Source organism: Aphis gossypii, chromosome 1, assembly GCF_020184175.1.
Source record: "Aphis gossypii isolate Hap1 chromosome 1, ASM2018417v2, whole genome shotgun sequence".
Classification (NCBI taxonomy): Eukaryota; Metazoa; Arthropoda; class Insecta; order Hemiptera; family Aphididae; genus Aphis; species Aphis gossypii.
This window is the reverse complement of record NC_065530.1, coordinates 71,020,165-71,040,547: the sequence shown is the minus strand read 5'-3', so window position 1 is coordinate 71,040,547 and position 20,383 is coordinate 71,020,165. Positions and strand designations below refer to the sequence as shown.

Below are 20,383 nucleotides of genomic sequence, written 5' to 3'. Positions count from 1 at the left end.
ACAGAAGGTATTGAGTGTATCATTGAGGAGTAAGTTTCTGTATGTATGAGTTAAATTAGAATTTAAAATTAAATTGTCGAATAAAAAAAAAAACGGTTCTGGCTGATTCAACAGAGACTATAACTGAGCCTATAACTACTAAGTATATTCTATTATATATTTATATTTATATTATAACAAAGGTAGGAATTAACAATTTAATAAGTTAAAAGTTAAGTCATTTTAATTAACTCAACTTCAACTTAACTTATTCGACTCTACACTAACTTATATTTATATGTTTTAATAATCCTACTTAAGTTAGTTTTATTTTTTTTTTTTTATTATGCACAAAAATAATTTGGTATTTTAAATTTAATATGGGTGTCTGAAGTTTAAATCTTGACAAAATTGGATATTTTGCGTAAATTAAAAATTTTTTTTATCAACGATTTTCTTATTTTGATGTTATTCAAAAATGAATAACCATTGATTCATTTTTCAAGTTATTTATAAGATATTTGTCATTTTCGGTTTTTTAAAAAAATGTCTATGACTATCGATAAAAACATGTCATACTATTTTAAAACCTTAAAATTTATATAAGGTTTCTAATTAATTTATATTATAGTCAAATATATATATAGGTATTTAAAATTACTCAGATTCAATTTTTTTCAAATATATTTTTAAAGCTTAAGTTTTGACAAAATCAGTCAAAATCATAAAAATGTGCAAGTTATTTTAAAGTTGAAAATATAATAAATCTTCATATCTAATTATCTATAACCCAGTACTTTTAAAATTGAAAGAAAGGTTTCACAAAGTTATTGAATTAATAAAACCAAAAAATAAACTTAATTTTTTCTTTTATAAACATTTTAAGTTATAATAATATAAATGTATTTATTAATAATAGACTGACAGTCAATCTTTTCTTAGAGTCGATTTTGATATGCAAACATTTGTCATTGTATTTAAATTTGTCATATCAATATACTGGAAATCTTACGAAATTTATCCCAAATTAAAAACTAGATTTAATTTACGACAATATAATATATTGATATATATATCCGTATATTGAAGATTAAATATTTTATGGTACAACAAATATTCAGACAAAAAAAATATAATTGTCATTGCTAAACCAATATATTCGTCACACTGCTCAGAATCAAAAATTAACAATATTTCAATATAATATTCTTCTGTTTATTTTCATATAAAGGGACTTCAAAATGGTTTTTTAGACTTTGAACGGATCGAGAGGACTTTTTTATTTAGTGGTGTATACTTTTGATATACTGTAATGCTATTACCTGGAAAACCCGTTCGAGATAGAAAATACTACAAAACACCCAAAATCTTTTACAACGTCGAGTAGTTAAGTGGAGTAGTGTATGTGAAAATTTATTTTGTACTATAAATTCTAAAATATATATATAAAGAATCAAGATGTTTGAAAAAACCAAGCTTCAGAGTACGAAATACAACGCAGGTAAGTACACAAGTTTATAAAATATTGTTTAACTAAAAACAAATTTGTGAACCGGTAAATATTTTATTATTATTATAACAGAGGTACATAAAATATTATTTGTATTAAAAAATAGTATTCAAGTTTGGTAGTAACCAGCGTGGAAATTCAGTTATTCCACAATACAACGAATATGTAATCGTCAGCATGCAGTAAAACAATGCACTGATGGATTGACGTAAAATATATATATATATATAAACACAATGATACATATTATATTATATTACAATAAAAACCCGAATCTTCGAGTACATCGACTGTCAACGTTCTTGTATACTCCAAACGTATTCCATAATAATATTATATGCATGTGTTGTGGCGGCGTTTACAACGATTGTTTGTATCTGAAAACCCCGAAATTTCGTTTTACTGTTTCGGAGCGTATATCTTTATCCTTAAGTACCGGATGCCGTTTCACAGCAGTCCGTGCCATCTATCTATCATATTTCTCGTGCATCAATGGCGGTGGTGGTGTGGTCCGGATGGGGGGAAGAGGCTGGCATCAGAGCCCGTAAGTGCCATCATGAATCAGACGGCCGGTTAAAGCCTCAGCCGACACAATTTGTTTTCGTCTAACCTCCGGAGATGTTAACTCTCCGAACCCGCGACCCCATTTCCCCGTCACCGCTATCACCGCTAACTCCACCGCTCGTCGACCACTTCCACTCGAGGCGACTAATATTATTATTATTATTATTATACCACTAGCAAATTTCCATCGGGCGTCGTCGCGGCTGCTAGTGTTTTCCAAGATTATAAATTAACCGAGATTATACGCATCGTTTTATCCCCAAATTACAATAACCGAAACGTTCTGTGTGTTCAATTTATGCCAAGGCTCTTTATCGTTTGGACGTAACTTGTATAATAATAGTAATCAATTATTTATAACAAATACCTCAATGTGTGTTTGTACTGTGGAAAAAATAATAGATTTGTATGCGATGAAAACATAACAATATGTATCGCAATCAATTTATGCGCAATAGTGTAACGAGTAAAGACGAGTAAGTCAATGCCATTTATTTTAAATGTTTATTTGGTAATAATATTAGCAAGTAATAAGAAATTAATAATTGTCACTCGAAAATCTGAAGTTTAAACGTTATTTAAAAAAAATATTATTTCAACTGAGATTGAACATAAATTTGTTTACTCAAGTAGTAATTTAGAATAGTATTCGTGGGTTGGTATATTATAAGTGGGCAAGAAAAAACCATAAACATTTCTTACAAATCACGTTCACATGTTATATTGTATAGGTAGTAACTTTGAAGTACTCACTTAATGTATCTTTGTGATATAAAATTGCATACCATAATTCAGCTGTGGAATTTCGCAAAACGTATTTATTGTGCATTTCGAAAAGCCCTCCGGAATAATCTACATTATTTTTATCGAATGATTTTCGTTTATTATTGGGTACGGACAATACAAATGGACAGAATGTGGGTGGGCCGCAGCAATCGCTTTTGCCATTATTGGGTCATTGCCTCTAAAATGTCACAAGCAAATGAGAAAAAGGACCGAGTGAGTCTATGGATGGATATTAAAGTCAAAAAGGTTTGGAATTAGACGAGAAGATGAAAAAAGAACAGTCACCTGCACAACAGTATTTACGACGAAATACAATGCTCGACGTATTGGATTCACTCGAAAGCGAACACACAGGATCTATTATTCGGGTGAAACATTCCATCAAACATTGACACGCGGAGTTTTTTGCTGTTCATTTCAACCTGATAGCAGTTTGTAAACTAATTTGAAAGGGTTTTTAATAATAAAAATTTCACGAAAAAATGTGGGTATTAAATTCGAAGTATAGTAGAGGTAATCAGATTTGTTTAATCTCTGAAAGTACTCAAATCGTCAACAAATATCGAAATATCGACAAATAACTATTAAATAATATATATATATATATATATACTCGTATATATACATTATACATATATAATTATAAACATATTTATAAAGAAAGTCTTTAATCATTTTTAATCGTTTTATGAATTATGAGAAGATTTTGATTTATTATAGTCTTATACTATTGAATACCTAATTATATACCTATCTACCTACTTAGTAGTACTGCATATAGTGTCTGTGTAGTGTTTTAGTTTTTAAGTATTACTTTTTAAATACATATGTTTACAACTGTGTTTAAAATATAGTATCATAGTATCGTAGTTATAATTAAAGTGCCAATATAATATTATAGTTTAATAATTTTAGAGAAAATATTTTTCAGTATGTAATCAGCACAATGTTTGAATGATTTAATTTAGTGAAGTAAATTGGATCAGTAATATGTAGAATATGTAGTTTTTTTTTTAAAGATACAGTCTATCATTTGTTTCCCATTAAGTTGTAATTCGTAGTTTTTTTTTGTGTTATTCTTTGTATACAATTTGATCCATGACAAATTGTGTTGATGTTGAATATAGGTTATTAATTGTTTTAAATATTTATTGGTATACTTATATTGACCATATGTTAGATGGTTTGGCTTGGTTCCATGTTTAGACCGTATTTCATTTTTCACTGTTTTAGAAATGTCAGTCCCGAATATTAATCTTTAAGATAATAAACTGATGTAATATTTTTGAGATAGTGTAATGAATAAATATGAACGTAGGAAAAAAATTCAAATAACATTAAAAAAAAATTGGTTTTTTTTCTTATAAAATTGTTGTTATTTTATTAATTTTATGCTTATTCACTTAAAGTGTAAACTAAAAATGTTCTGAAGAACTAAATTTTATAAGGCGATCAATACAAAGTGAGTATTTTTGTTCATACGTAGTTTGAATATTTATCAAAAAGATCTAAGTGAACTAATTTAGAACAATATATTCTTAAAGAATAAACAGTTGCCAAAGTCGTTATACAAATAATTGACGTTATAAAACATTAAACATTAATATTCATGTACATGTACATACAATTCAAAAATGTATGAAACTATTATATTGCTATTACGGTTATGTACCGACTTATGAAGCATATTTTAAACGAGGTATGAAATTAATTAACTCTATCGAAGTATATGTGTGATACGAAAATAATATGTTCTTAAAACAATAAATTTTTGATAATAAAATCTCAGTGATCACTATGTCATGTTGCATAGTAATGAAGTAAAACTTTACAGCTAATGAAAGTATTTCATAGGAACTGTTAAATATTTAAAAATGGTAAATGCTCAGTATGCATCACTTGAGCCATTAAGTTCAAAGATAAATTTCAATTTTAACACAGCTGTAAAGCACATAGGTAGTGTGTAACCAACCACGTACAAATCGTATATTGATCGAGGAAAATTAAAATACCAACATTTTGGTGATCGCAGAATGTTTATGTGGAAAGGAAGGTTAGCTCACATTATTGGGATAAAATAAAAAAGAAAGTACGATCACCTAAATTCAGTTATAACGTTGGTAATGATTAAAGTGTAGTTTGTACTATACACACAATATGTACTTTTAAAGGTGAACAATATTATTCATCAATTTTTTTTTTTTTTTGTAGGTATGTACTCAATATTAATATTATTTATTTAATTCTTTAACTCTTATATTTCAATATAAATTATAAAACAAAATAAAACTCAAACATAATCTACAGTTACCTGAAATTATAAGTATGCGTTATAAACTTAAAATGTAGACGTTTTTTTAGTAATTCGTGTTTTTTTTTTTTTTAGCACCATGTGATTGTTTATAAAACCATATTCATATGTAATGTTGTATCTGAAAATTCATTAAATAAAATATGAATATTCATAAATTAATTAAAGCTTTTAAGTTTGAAGAGTATTTAAATATGCTCTTTCAGTTTGATTATTGGTATCATTAAGTTTTTATAAAAACCAATTGCTCTGAAGTACATGATAAAATGTGTATTATTATTAGATTTACAAAAAAACATTAATACAGAAATATAAAAGTAAATAAACTTTGAAAACTTTTATAGAATAAAACAATTTTTAGATAATTATGGAAAACAACTACGTTAAAAACAACATGATATAAAATTTAATTAATAAATAAAAAACCAGTAAAACTTTAAATATAAAAGTAAATAAGAATATTAAGTATAATTATTGTGATATCAATAAAAATAAACAGGAGAAATAAATGTAGTTAATAGAAAATATGTTGAAAATGTGAAAATAATTAGGAGGATAATAATTAAAATTATATGGTGTACAATATAACTCATCTAAAAAGACAATACCTTGTTAGTGATAATAATAATAATGATACTAAAAAAAAAAAAAAAACAGTTAATTTGTACAATGTCAATTTTAAGATGTTTATAAAAAATTGCACACGTGACATAAAAAAATATCAAAATAATGGTGGTTGTTTGGAAAATTAAAATAAAAAAAGTAGAAAGGAATATGAATATTTGTATCACTTCACTAATTTCGACGGACAATAGTTATGTATTATTAGTATACATAAAAAAATATTGTTTTATTTGATAAAAAAAAAGTAATTCTATATTTATGGTTTTGATGTTTTTTGAAAGTTTACAATAATTTGTTTTGCTTAGGAAACCTACACAATAAATTTAAAAAATAACCACTCCTATAAACTATAAATATTGATTTAAAATCGATAGATTTACTTATTACAACTTTTTAAGCTTTTTTCCTACCTACTTGTAAATATGTTGACAGAATAATATAAAATTATATGCGTTATAATTCTCCGAAAAACTGAAAACATGAATAAATATTGCATTTGCTCCTCTGCTATATTATAGAGGGTGACGGAATCATAATTTCTTAAAAAGATATTTAAACAGCGTATATTTATATACTATGAAACATATAATGTAAAGAAAAAGAATGTAAAGAACAAAGAACAAAGTAATATTATCAACTGAAAAAAGTATTTATGAGCAAACACTTTGATTATAAACCTTAAAAATTAATTATTTAATTTATAATAAACAATTAAAGATAGAATAAGTAAGTAAGTATTTATTTATTCACAGTGATTAAAATAAAATAAAATAAAATATTGAATAATTGTTGACGAGGTATAAAATTGTAAACGATGTTTATTATTAAGTAAAAATGAAGAAACAACTTAAACAAGAAAATAAATCGAATGAAAAGTTTATAAAATAACCTCTATTGAGTATGCATCGAAGAAATATAACAACTTGAATAACAGAGATTGTGGATCTATCATTTATAGCAATTAAATATTACTCCTGACTACATCTTACATTTGACTGGGCGTGGTGAATTTTTTAAAATCTATGTTTATGGAGCTTACCCACTTTCTAGACATGAGTTAGTTTCAATTTTGTTTAAACATTTGTCGAAAATAAAATACTTTACTTGTGTATATCAGTGTCGATGTATCATGAACTAAGGTCTGTGGCTTAGTCATTCGATCGAACACATCAACAGCCTTCTAATATTGACCTATGTACCTTTTGAGAATGCGGACCAAACATTAGGAACTATTAACCTTCAGAATGGTGTAAAATTTGTAATAGATTACTAAGCAATTTTTTTTTTTGAACATTTTTGAAACACTGTAATACTGTTTAATCAACCTATTTTAGTGTACCTAATGGCTTAAGGATTATTGACATTAACATTAATAACTGATAAAGACGGTGTAATTTATTTTCCAATGTATCTGTTATCTATGCGACGTCTTCTCATCTTCTAAATGTTTTCAAAAATAATTATCAATATTTTTACTGTTACCGTTTATAAAATTGCTAAAGTATTAATGTAATATAATTCATATATAAACATTGTATACAGATAATATTATATATTATTAAGTATTAAATATATTCTGTTATATACTTCTTTTTATTCCTTAATTATTGTTATTATTATTCGTAAAATATAATATAAATAAATTGTAAATGATTATAATATATGTTGAAAATAAGGATACACCTTTAAGTCAAAATACCTAATAATTAGTAATAATTGTCAATGGAAATTTAAATGAAATATCTATTTAATATAATGAATATTTATAACTGCTGTTGAATTGTATGATAATGTATGACTAATTGAGATATGATTGTTAAAAAATTCTATATCAGTTGCAAAAAATGAGTTGCTTTGTTTTCAATGAAATGTTAAAAATCAATATTATTATTATTTTTATTATTATAGTAGACTTAACATAATATTTTTGCATGTCGGAAAAACGTCGTATAAAATAGTATAAATCAACTAATTCTATGAATGATGTAATCATTTGTCGTTTAGAAATTATAAATACGAAGTACCTACATTATATATATCCATATTATTTCTTGTTTGAATAATATGTATTAGAACACAAGAGTTCAATATGATTATATGTATTCAAATTCATAATTGGTTTTTGTGTTTCATTCTACATGTCAACTCTGTAAAATGTATAATATTGTAGTTTTATATTTAATTTGTTTATAAGGTCAGAATTTTCTCAATAATTGATTTTGATAAATATTATAACATGTTTCCAATGAAAACAGTTATCAAAATACTTGTATTATAACTAAAATCGAATTATGAAAATATTATTTAAATTTAATATGTTAGTAAAAAAATATACAATCTTTAAATGAACATCGAATTGTTATTTGAATCAGTGATACGTCTAACTAATACATTATTTAAATTTAACAATGTTTATAACTTATAAAGGTATTTGGGTTATAATTTATTTTTTTGCCTATTATTTTACACAGTTAAAATTTTCAATTATTGTATAGTGTATTAAAAGACAAAACAATTTTAAGTGAAAAATGTTCATACGATGAAAGAATACCCTTATACTCTTTGATTCCAAGCTCAGCCTTAGAGATTGGTTACATTTGATATAAATAAATAAAATAAATATACTAAGTTACAGACAAACTTTTTGATATTTTGAGTCTAATAATTGATGTCAACAAAAATAAAATCATCTTATTTTTGAAATACATTGATATATTTAACTCAATTTAGAAAACCAATATATTTATTTATAATATTATTTAGCATTAATTTAAAATATTTTTGTAAGCTAATAGCAAAAATATTGAAGTTATCAATAATTATAATAATAATAAAAATATTGATTATAATATATAAGTAAAAAAATATTATTAGATATTTAATTTCATTACATTTTTATGGAAATTTCGATTATTTTTATAATAATTTGTTTAGAATCTTTAAATTATTAATTACAATCTATTGTCTTACATTAGATTCAACACCTGCTTTTTAAATCTCCCACTGAATTATTTTTTTAACCATCTAAGTATTCTTTTTATACTATACCTAATATTATATTCAGTGCATAAAAATCATGCTTAATACAGTTTATCTATAATTTGAATTATTATAGTACTCAAATAAAGTCAATTACATTAGAAGCTTGAAACCTGGGGAAATAAACCCCCAAAGTGTAATTTACGCGGTGGCCTTTTCAGATGAACGTGGAAAAGTTGATAACGGAATTATGCATATAACTATGGGAATATGATTTCCGGAGGGTTTCGATTAAGCTAGGGTTATTTTAAACGGACATGGTTTGGTAAAAATAACGTTCCCACAATAAATCGTACATGTCATTGCTTTTGGATTATGATTTATTATAGGTTTCCTTTAGAGTCTTAAGTTGTTTTCGTCAAACAAGTTATCGCTAAATATAAACGTCAAAATAAATAAAAAAATTGATTTTGCCGTGTCGAATGTTCATTATTGTAATGGCATGTATTGTAAATACAGTATACATATTATATATAAACACTATATAGTCATACATATTATTTTCGTGTCAATAGTCATAATAGTTTTACATTTTTTCCACAGTTTCATAAAAAAGTAAATATTTATTTTCGAAAATTATATTTATAATTTTAATCCTTTTTTAAATTTCATATCAAATTATTTTTGTTTACTTTTTTAATAGGACTTCAACCATGCAATTAAATATAAACAATATAAACTTATTTCCTAAATAAATGTATATAATATTAATATATTATATCATAACAATATTATTATTTATTGGATTATAAAAATTGATTATCTAGAAAATAGTTAAATTTAATAAAATGTAACAAGTGACTTTAGTTTTGTAATATAATAAGTTGATTTATTGTAATTTTTGCGATACAATAATTTTAAATATTTGTAATTTTTTAAAATAAAATTTATTAAACAATTGAGTATTATGACTTATTATTATTTATGAACATTGTTATATTTAATCTGTTATTGTTTAGAATTTATAAAATGATTTGGTTATTTATTGTATATTGCGAAATTGTACATTGCTAACTAGTATTTGCTGAGCTAGAATACTTGTTTACTTTAAGCTAATAATTATAATAAAAAAAACTATTTCTAAATGTTGAATTTAATTAATAAAACAAGTCTAAAAAAAGTGTTCGTAAAATGATTGTTATCAATAAGTGCGTAGGTATTATATACATATTATTTAAGATATTATGAGTAAAGGGTGAAAAACAGTCTATGGGAGAAAATTTATATTATTAACATAACACTAGAACACACTACATGGATATATCAATTGGAAACTTATTGTTCATGAATTTTTAAATAACCCATAAATATTTTACCTGTTCCCGTACTAATGATGAGTTGAGACGTTTATATAGGCTGTATTGCTCGTTAATATTACGTATAATGTTTCTTTAAAGTTAAAATATTTTGAATTCTACGTTGTTCGTTATACGAATTATTTGATTTTTTGCTAGTGTATAATATATATATATATATAATAAACATATGTATACAATAGTAATAACAATAAAAAAAAACAAAACAAAACAAAACGAGAGATATGAAGATTTTATTTATTTTACACTCTACTACGTAGCTATATTTTCTATTGTGTCACGAAGGGATGAAAGACGATGAAACTGTCGTACAATTCTTATGTGGTTTTATGCTGTCAGATCTTTTCAAATGTAAAATGTATGCATTTATAAACTCGTTTATGTCATAACAGAAAGTAGGAAATGAAAAACCAGTAAACATAAAAAAGAAACATTCAACTTTCAACTTTCGTATCATTTTATAAGTGTAGGATGCAAATATATATACATGGTACATATTATACATCTATATAGGCACTTAAATATTACCGGTAAAAACTATAAATAATATGATGTATACCTACACATACTCATATCGACGTATTTTTATGATCACCATTATGCTTCGACATCCGTTTGTTTAGGCCAATGCAAAATATTCGAAATGGTTTATGGACTATTGTACTGTATTAACTGTGAATCCATAATATTGTACGGAAATATTGTAAGTTATGATAATATTCTAATTTTAAAAATGTCTACAGTGAAGTGTGCCATAAAATATATAATTAAATCGGTCAACAAATATAAACACTGTAAAATATATTATTGTTTGATTTCAACTAGGTATGAAGTGTAAACCACTCATAATGTATTATGTAAATTTGGTAGGTCATTATTATCATCCCATTACAAGGTAGTCATTTAGTAGTTTTTAATGCAAAATTTTGAAATATATGATTAATATTTCTCTATATATCAATATATTATATCTATGTATTCTATGTATGTCCTAAGTGTGACATTTTTATTGAAAAAATGAAAATATTTAAGTTAAAATGTTGAATTGTTTTTAAATAAAATATTATCATGTTTTCCTCATTCATAATTTTTTGATATATTGTTTTCCCAGCCTTCGGTAAGACTCAGGTTTATATTCAGAAATTGTGGCCTCAAGACCTAATTTAATAAGTTATATAAACACAAAAATTCATGCTGAACTGCCATCACTTGTTGGTTCTTCCCCCCACGTATTTAAACGGTTTTAAATGTAAATAAATAAATGTAATCACTTATTATTATTTCACCACGTAATGAAATGTATGTACAGACTTTAAATGTTTTCAAATAAACAAAACAATTATAATGTTAGCATGTATTTTGTCAACGGTTGTTATTCTATAGTCAAGCATGTACTTATCGTTAAAACGTATACCTAAAAATTAAAATTATTTACTACAATATTTTTTACTGACATTACATTTTAATATTTAATAATATGTACGTAAATAAATATAATAATTATGAAAGTCAGCTTTTGATGATTATTAATTATTATTATTCAATATTATGCCAATCAGGTTTTTGACAAATATTTTAGTTACATTTACAAAATATATAAATTTTTTCTTTGGGATACATTATTTTTACAATATATAATGAAATTTTACCAGAAAAATAGAATAATAATAATAATAATAATAGTAATAATAATAATACAAATAAATGATCAAGTATCATTAAAAAAATAGGAGACCTAATGATTCGACTAAGTATCTTATAAAAAAAGTAGTTAGCAATATGGAGAATTAATAATTAGGATCAATTGGGAATATAAATATTGAAAAATCGTTCAAGTAAGCAATAATTTAATTTTGGTAATTTGTGTAATATACAGACTTAAAAAAAATTTAGTTATGAGTTACGACTTCAAAACAATAAAAGTCGTTAGAGAAGTGCCATGATTTTATCTAAATATTCATAAATAAATTCAGAAAGATATGTTTTTTTACTGTTCTTTCAAATTCAATTTAGTCGTGTAAAGTTTTTTTGAGTATCACAAATATGTAATATTTTTTTTTTCAGACAGAAAAAAAAATTTACTAGAGTGTAGTATAATGTTGATTTGGTTTTAGTATCGTAGTAAAATGGTTTTTAGTGAAAAGACAAGAAAGTAGTTTAAACTTCCGCACGAACACGTAAATACTATTTATTGGTAAGAAAAAAAATACTTTCATTTTTAGCTTGTAACTTTTCAGTAATACTGTTACATCAATTTACACGTTCTAACAACACTGATTTAATCAGATTACATTGGAATATTGAATAGGACTTTACGAATCTTCTTTATAAAAGTCTATATTGTACTTTTTATATTGTTTTATCCTTAACATTTTAATATGTTTTATTTCATCAATAAATACATAAAGAACAAATAGAAGTTATTCAGAAGTTGAGATTACTTTCAAAAATAATTTTAGTTAAATAATGTAATCAACCCAAATCATGTAACATACGGTAGCAATGGTAGTGATTAATGACTAAAAAAAGAATTAAGATCTAATATAACTAAGTATATAGCACATTATTCAGTAGAGAGTAAATTTTACATACCCAATATGTCGTTACCGCGAGGGGTTGCCAATCCTCCCATTGTCATAACGTGCGAGTGATCAGCTGTAACAACAATGAGTGTATCTGACAAGTCTACTTTAGACATGATGGCTTCCAGGGTGGATTCCAAAACAAGCGTTTCTTCTAACGCCCTGTAAGGATTATTGTAATGATGTGCGTGGTCGATGCGTCCACCTAAAAGATTTCCCGGGTAAGTAATATAAAAAGATATAATGCAATATAAAAAAAAAAAACAAATGGTTTTAAAACAAATACATTGTATGGTTATGGTTTTCAAGTTGTTATCGATTTTTATCGGCTCAAACTTATATCCACTCGTATAGTATAGCTATCATTGGAATAATAGTAAGAATTTTTTAGTTAGATAATAGCTATATCAGTTCCTATAACTTGACAGAGTTTTAAAATAATACTTAAAGAAAGGATCTTCTTCAGTATTTAAGATTCTTATTCAAAATTGTGTGTGAAAATATTATGACGGCATATAATCATTTAGGTATAATATAAGTATTTTAAAAAAATAACATTATTAAAAACTATATTTTTTTCTCATTTAATAATTTAGGTATAATAGTTAACATTTTAATGACACCAACCATCTTTCACTGACATTTTTTTTTTAAAATATTGATGCTTTTAATAGTGGGCTGTTATGTTTACATTTAGACTAGGCAAATTGATAATTGTATTTTGTATCATAATGAACTTAATAGGTATATTTTTTCCCTCCACATACAAAAAAAGGATCATAGGTCGCTAAAAATCATGTTTAGAATAGTTTAGATATTTTCCCAATTGTGTTAATTTTTTTAAGAGGACTATCGAAAAATTTAAGTAGACGTTCAGACTGTTCTATTACACTAAATACACCAATGATAACCGTATACGAACCAATACATTCTGTTAACTTGACGATATTTTTGCTGTGATAATAATGAACAAGTTTACATGTTATTAACTGATATGTAAATATATAGTATACTAAGGGATTATTTTATCAAATACTTATTATTTAAAAATCTATTAACGGTTTTTAAAATATTTTTTTACTTAATTTCCATTTGAAATACAGCAACATTTAAGAAACGTATAACTATATTTTTTAATATTTTTTTAGGTTTTTACTCTCTTAATAGTTGAAAGATAACATACATTTTTAATTGCATGATATTCAGAAACAGAATGGTTTTTTTCTAAACGAATCAATTGGTGTTTTTATTTTATACATTGTTGGACATGTAGGTATATTGAATATTGATGTATAAGAAAATATTTATTTTTATCGTGGGTACGTGGTGGGTGAAATTTATTTATAATAACTGAATTATTGAGGTATAATTTGGATAAGTTATTGGTGTTATTTTCCTTAAGAGTTTTTACCTTATAAGGGAGTTGAATTTCAGGATATTAAAGTAAAAAAGAATTTAGTAATTTGATAGAATAAATTATATTTTTTTTTATATTTAGCTGATTTACACACAAATAATAATACGTGTATATACACTATACAGATTACCTTTTTGACCCATTATACGCACACCACTTCAGTGAAGTGAGAGGACTTACTTTGTTTTTATGTTTTAACAAAATTAGGTTATAATGTAATTTAGAGAAAGGGCAATTTATTTTCGTTTAGACATAGTGGAAACTGAATAATTAACATGTATAGACTTTAATTTTAAACGTATGGTGTAAATTTTGTCAAAAAATGGAAAAAAGGCTATATTTTATTTTAATTAGCTTTAAAAGAAAATACATATGTTTAGTATGTGTTGACTTTATTTAAAGTTCAATGTCACAATGTCACAATGAGATCTATAATTTGAATTTAAATAATTATCAAACTGTATAAAATTATTCAAACATTACAAATAATGTTGAGTATTAAAAATTAAAAATTATTTATTTAACAGTTGAACTTTTATAACTTTTAATATCGTATTAGTTTGAAATTTAGTTCAATTAATGCGACATATACTTTTTTTTTAATATGGCTATGTATCTTCCCAAAAGGTATCGAATGCATTAGTACTTTAAATATTAGCCACATAGAAATGAACATAAATAATTAAAAATTTACAAGGTTACAACCTAACTAATATTACATCAGTGAAATGATTAAAATCAATGTACCTAAACCTTTTTTTTTAAGGAGATACAATTTATATCTAAATGTTTACCAAACTTATTCATCTAAGCAATTAAGTATAATAATTTAGTGAAATTATTTAAATTCGTTTTGATACTATATTATATACTTAATAATTAGTAAGTTCATTAATGAATTAGTATATTATTGAAGGTGTGATATGTACATAATAATTATTTATAAATATTTAAGATTGGTATTTTTTAAGTACATGCAAAGTATTAAAAACGAAGTGAACTGCGGACGAAACCTAAAATCTTAACATAAAAATTGCGGACACAAATAATCATACTATTGTTGACTAATATTCAATTATTATTTTTGATATAACGATTTCAGAAGTTTATTAATAATTGCTTTATATCGATGATTAACATTATTGGACTGATTATTTATCAGCCAGAATTAAGATTGTATCGGCAACTTTGAGACAGTTGTAAAAAAATATTTTAGGTAAATAAATTTAACAACAATTTTACAACCTTTACTACAAATTACATAATGTACAGTGAAAAACTAAAAAACTGATTGACGGTTTTAAGTTCTGTTTTACATCGCATAATGTGCAATGAAATTCAACGGTGGCAGGTACCAAAAAAAAAGATGTAAAACGAATTTTTAAATGTTGACACACATGGTATTCAAATAAAAAACAATCTTGAACATAACTACTCGGTCATTGAGAACGATCACTTATACGGAAGAAGGTATAAGCGGTATAGTGTCAAACGCAAAGCGGTAGAGTAGCAATTTACGTGGTTTTTATTAACTTTATGTCCGCAATTGGTATTATGATAACGAAACTCATGTCCACAATTGTTATGCTATAATCTTGTGCTGAATAATTCGTCCACAACTATCATATAGCCTTTAAGATACATTTAAATGTTCACATTACAGATTAAATTACATTTTAATAGTGTAACAAGTAGGCATTTAAAATTAATACAATCTAATATGATACTTAAAATAACAGAAGGATGGTGTAATAGGTATATTCAAAATATTTTCATGACTTTCTGGCTTACAGAACTGATTACACACTCATTCATAATACGAACTTGAACTCGAGGAATTTGAATATATAAATTTCTTGGTAAGTAATTTGATAAATTATCTATTTAAATTCTAACAAAGTATAATATTTAACACACTTATTGCAATGCTTCTTAAGCATGCATAAACTTTTAAGTTGTTAATAATTTATTTGGTATAAATAATAATTATGACCGATTAAAAAAAACCTATGATAATATTGAATAGGTGAAATTTTAAAATATACTTACTTTCAACAAATAGAAAAAATCCTTTGTTGTTCTTCTGGAGTATAGATAACGCTTTGACGGCCATCTCATGTAGTGGTGGGTCACCATTTTGTCCTTTGTCTCGGTCTACCTCAAACTCCATATGCGAATACGCAAACAAACCTAATACACATATAAACACGATTTCTTTTATTTGACTTTGCTCAGCGGTTTTGTATCAAAGACATTATGTATTTCAACAGCCGATATTTTGGGCTCACGGCCAATCGAGGATCGTCACAAGACACCGGTTTTGCCACAATTCCTGTTTGTTCTTGAATCGTTTCCAAAAATTTCCCTTCCAAAAGTACTAATGAAAAAAAAACCACCCCATTAAGATTCTCTCATGGTGTTAAATTTCACATAGTTCGTGGGAACAATACAATATGTATTTTTATCTAAATTACCAAAAAGTTTTCTATTTTAACATTATCTTCAATATTAAGATTTCAATAAACTTTAAAATAAAATGTAAGATTTAATTAAACAATTTAATGGAAGTCGACAAAAAATAAAATAAAAAACCTTAACTAATAAACTATTATCTGAAATATAAATTTCTGAAAGGAAATAATAATTGTATTAAAACTATAACAGAAATATAGAATTTTTTTAAATTTTTTCCTTTTACTACTCCTATTTAATCCAGAAATTTTAAAGTGATTCTACAATAATTTCATATATTTCAACAATCTATCCATCGAAATAATATTTCTTATGACTAATTCAATAAACATTATATTATTTATTAAGTATTTAAGTATTCATTTTTTTATTCTTTTCTTCACTATAACATAAAAATATCAATTATTGAAACTTCTTAATTAGCTAAGAATTTTTAAATTTAACAAAAACATTCTTAAAGTGAATCTATGTTATAAACGTATTCATGAACCTATAATCAATTAAAAATATATCAATTTTTTTTACATAATAAGTAACTACATTATATTATATTATTATCGTTATAAGATATTTTTAATATATAATATATATATATAAATTACCCATTTAACCTTGAAAACTTTATTAGAGTAATTGTGTATTGTATGATAATTATGAGAGAAAATTAAAAAAATGTATATAAAGTAAAAAACTTAAGTTGTAAATTGGCGCAGATAATATAACCAGAAACCACTCTATGTGACTGTGTGTTCAACGTAGTTAAATGCTTATTATTATTATTATTGAGTACATCAAACATTCATACATGACCTTATATACTCGAATGTATTTTGTACACATAACGTTGTACACGCATATAAATGCATGAAATACTAACCCACTTTAAACATAATTATATAGACTATTTAATAAAATGTATGTACTATTATCTTCCTTTATTGTTTGCACTAAAAACATAATTTATTTGTAATAATTATAATAACAAGATTAAAAGATAACGAAATGTATCACAGTTTCACTAATGAAACAAATTAATATTTTTTTTAACGTTTAAAGTAACTTTACGAAAGTTAAATAATTAATGATATTAAGTATAATTACTAATAACTAATAAGTTCTTTTAAAACAATCATTATAAACTCAATTATGTATTATTAAAAAGAATAAAAAAGTAAAAACATAATAAATATCAAGTATAAAAATGTGCTTATTGCGTTTTTAATCTATTGGTATAAATTCCAAAAATAGTTTATAATTTTTTTTTCATTTTTGATAGTATTCTGAACTTATGTATGATATAACGGGTAGAGTCGAAAAATGTTTAATGTATTAATTATTTGTACATATTGAATTTTGAGATATAATTTTTATTTTCATCTGTTCTAACATACATAATATTACATCATTATTACAATAATTTTAAAATTATAATACTTAATTTAGGATATAATTATACATCAGTATGATGTATTGAGGTGGACTACTTAGTACTTAATTCTGTGCCACAATAATTCTACGTACAAACAAAGAATTTAATTTATTTCTTACTAAAATGTATTATATGTCTATGCTTGAGAATTTCATTTACATTTATTTAAATTCTAGATGAGTAAACTGTTTGCAATTTCTGGGATAATCGATAATGTATTTATTGTAAAAAAATGTTTATTTTTATCTTTGGGGTGTTAGTGTTCAAAAAGTTTCATGTTACGACATTCAGAAATCGAATTTTTTTTAGTTTTCTCAATAGTTTCTATAATCATAAACAAAAACTTTCAACAACTAAAAAACATAATGGAAAGTGTGGCTTTAAGTACTTTTAACTGATTTAGAATTGTTTTTAAAATGTAAGGTCATCCACGAATTGAATCTCAGAATACAATAATAACAATAATAATAAACTAATAAAGTTGTTAATACTACGCTAGTTTGGGGAACCATGTGGATGATCCAATATCATTGATATGTTTGTGTTGTCTATTTTTTATTTTTACATCTAGAAAAAATTTATTTTTGATGAAAATAGAAGTAATGTAAATAATTAGTTAAGTAACATAGGGTAAATTTGTAACTCACTGAATAAGGTACTTCTACCAAGTCAGATATTCTCCTTTAATATTCAATTTTCTAATTGACGGGATTTGTATCCACTATCCAGTTTCATAATAAATATTTTTAAACTTATTTATTATACATTTAGATTAAGATAGTTGAAATAATAAACAATCCCGTGATATATTGTTATGATTTTATAAATATTATTGGTATTTATTAATATACACAAAATATGAATAAAATACTGTAATACCAGTTGTGCTGTTATGTAAAAAGCCTACATATATTTATGTGGTTGATTGATTTATAGTGAAATTTCGGTAGTTGTTTTTAGTAATCGTAAAATCTGTTTTAATTTTTAGGTTTTATGTAATGAGAGGTTTGAGATGCACAACGGTGCCGATGCGATTCGTCAAAGAAAGATTGACTGGAAAACCTGAATGGTATATATTTGGGAATGCTTGGCCACTTCTATGTTATACAATTTTTGTTTAATTAAATTTTTGTAATTTTATTATTTTATTCTTTTTATAATATTTCAATAATTTGAATAAGTCTTACCTAAAAGATAATCAACATTTTTCGCATCAATTTTGTCCAGCTGACTATTATTCCACACATATTCGGCTTTTATGTTTCGTTTTTTTTTATCCCTAATCCAATCATCTATCAAATTCCGGCCGTCTAATCGTCTACCTTCGTCTGTTGGTTGTTCTGGATCCTGTGCTACTTTTGGTAGCCAGTGTCTTCTGCCTCCGCCTAATATCACCTTTAAATCAAATTGAATTAACAATGTTAGAATTTCAAAGTTTAACAAGTCTATTATATTTTGGATGTTGTAATAAAATAGAAACAATGTATATGTATATGAATGACGAATGTATGTGTAACTAATATATTTTTTCTAAGTATGTTTGTTTTTATTATCTTATAAGAAGAATAGAATACATATTATTACATGTACAATATGGTACAAAATTAAGTACATAACATTTATTTTTAATATAAAGGGAATAAATTCAAAAAACATTTTTTTTTTATCTTTTTCATACAATTTTAAAACTGAACATAGTGTGTTATAACGTACATTATAATACAATTTTTCAATCTTGATTTATATTCAAATTACTCGAAAAAATGATTTATTAATCAAATTTTTTCACATGATTTTTATTTATTCTAATTTACCTAATATATATATATATTTATAATAGGAATAGGTATTGAATGAAGTACAATAATGATTGAAAACGGATTTAACATAATATAATTTAAATAAGTCGCCTAATTTTATTGTAAAAAGATAATAGAATGCGATTGAATTTCATATTTAAATAAAACTTTGAATACTCAGTGGAGGTTTGGGTTACTGGAATGCTATTATTTGTGCTAGAAGTATTGTAAAATAACAAAAAAAAAAAAATATTATGGAAAAGACAGTAAAATAGAATAGTGGGTAGATGAATTAAATTATATTATTATAATAATAATAGTTTTTATTATTTTAGTGTTCAATTTTTTTTTTTTTTTTTGATTTATTGAATATGTAAATATATATTGTAGAAATGACAAACATGGAATAAGATGAATAAATTGGTAAAAGGATTTGTTTATTATCCAATTTTCGCTTTATTAAATTGTAGGGTAATATTCGTAAATTTTACCTCTAGTAGGTGTATAATTTATTATGTACGTAGATTAGTGATGTATGTATGTGTGTGTTAATGT

At 24.5% G+C, this 20,383-nt stretch overlaps 1 protein-coding gene across 2 annotated transcripts in view; it reads right to left on the bottom strand.

The window, feature by feature from the left end:
- LOC114132717 (alkaline phosphatase-like) overlaps window positions 1-20,383 on the bottom strand; it is a 200,339-nt gene that overhangs the window by 35,172 nt on the left and 144,784 nt on the right. For both annotated transcript variants that reach the window (XM_050210838.1, XM_027998257.2), the window contains exons 7-9: window positions 19,217-19,424; window positions 16,178-16,318; window positions 12,722-12,916 (exon numbers count right to left, since the gene is read on the bottom strand). In XM_050210838.1, the coding sequence (XP_050066795.1) occupies window positions 12,722-12,916; window positions 16,178-16,318; window positions 19,217-19,424 (544 nt within the window). The remainder of the gene's footprint in view (window positions 1-12,721; window positions 12,917-16,177; window positions 16,319-19,216; window positions 19,425-20,383) is intronic.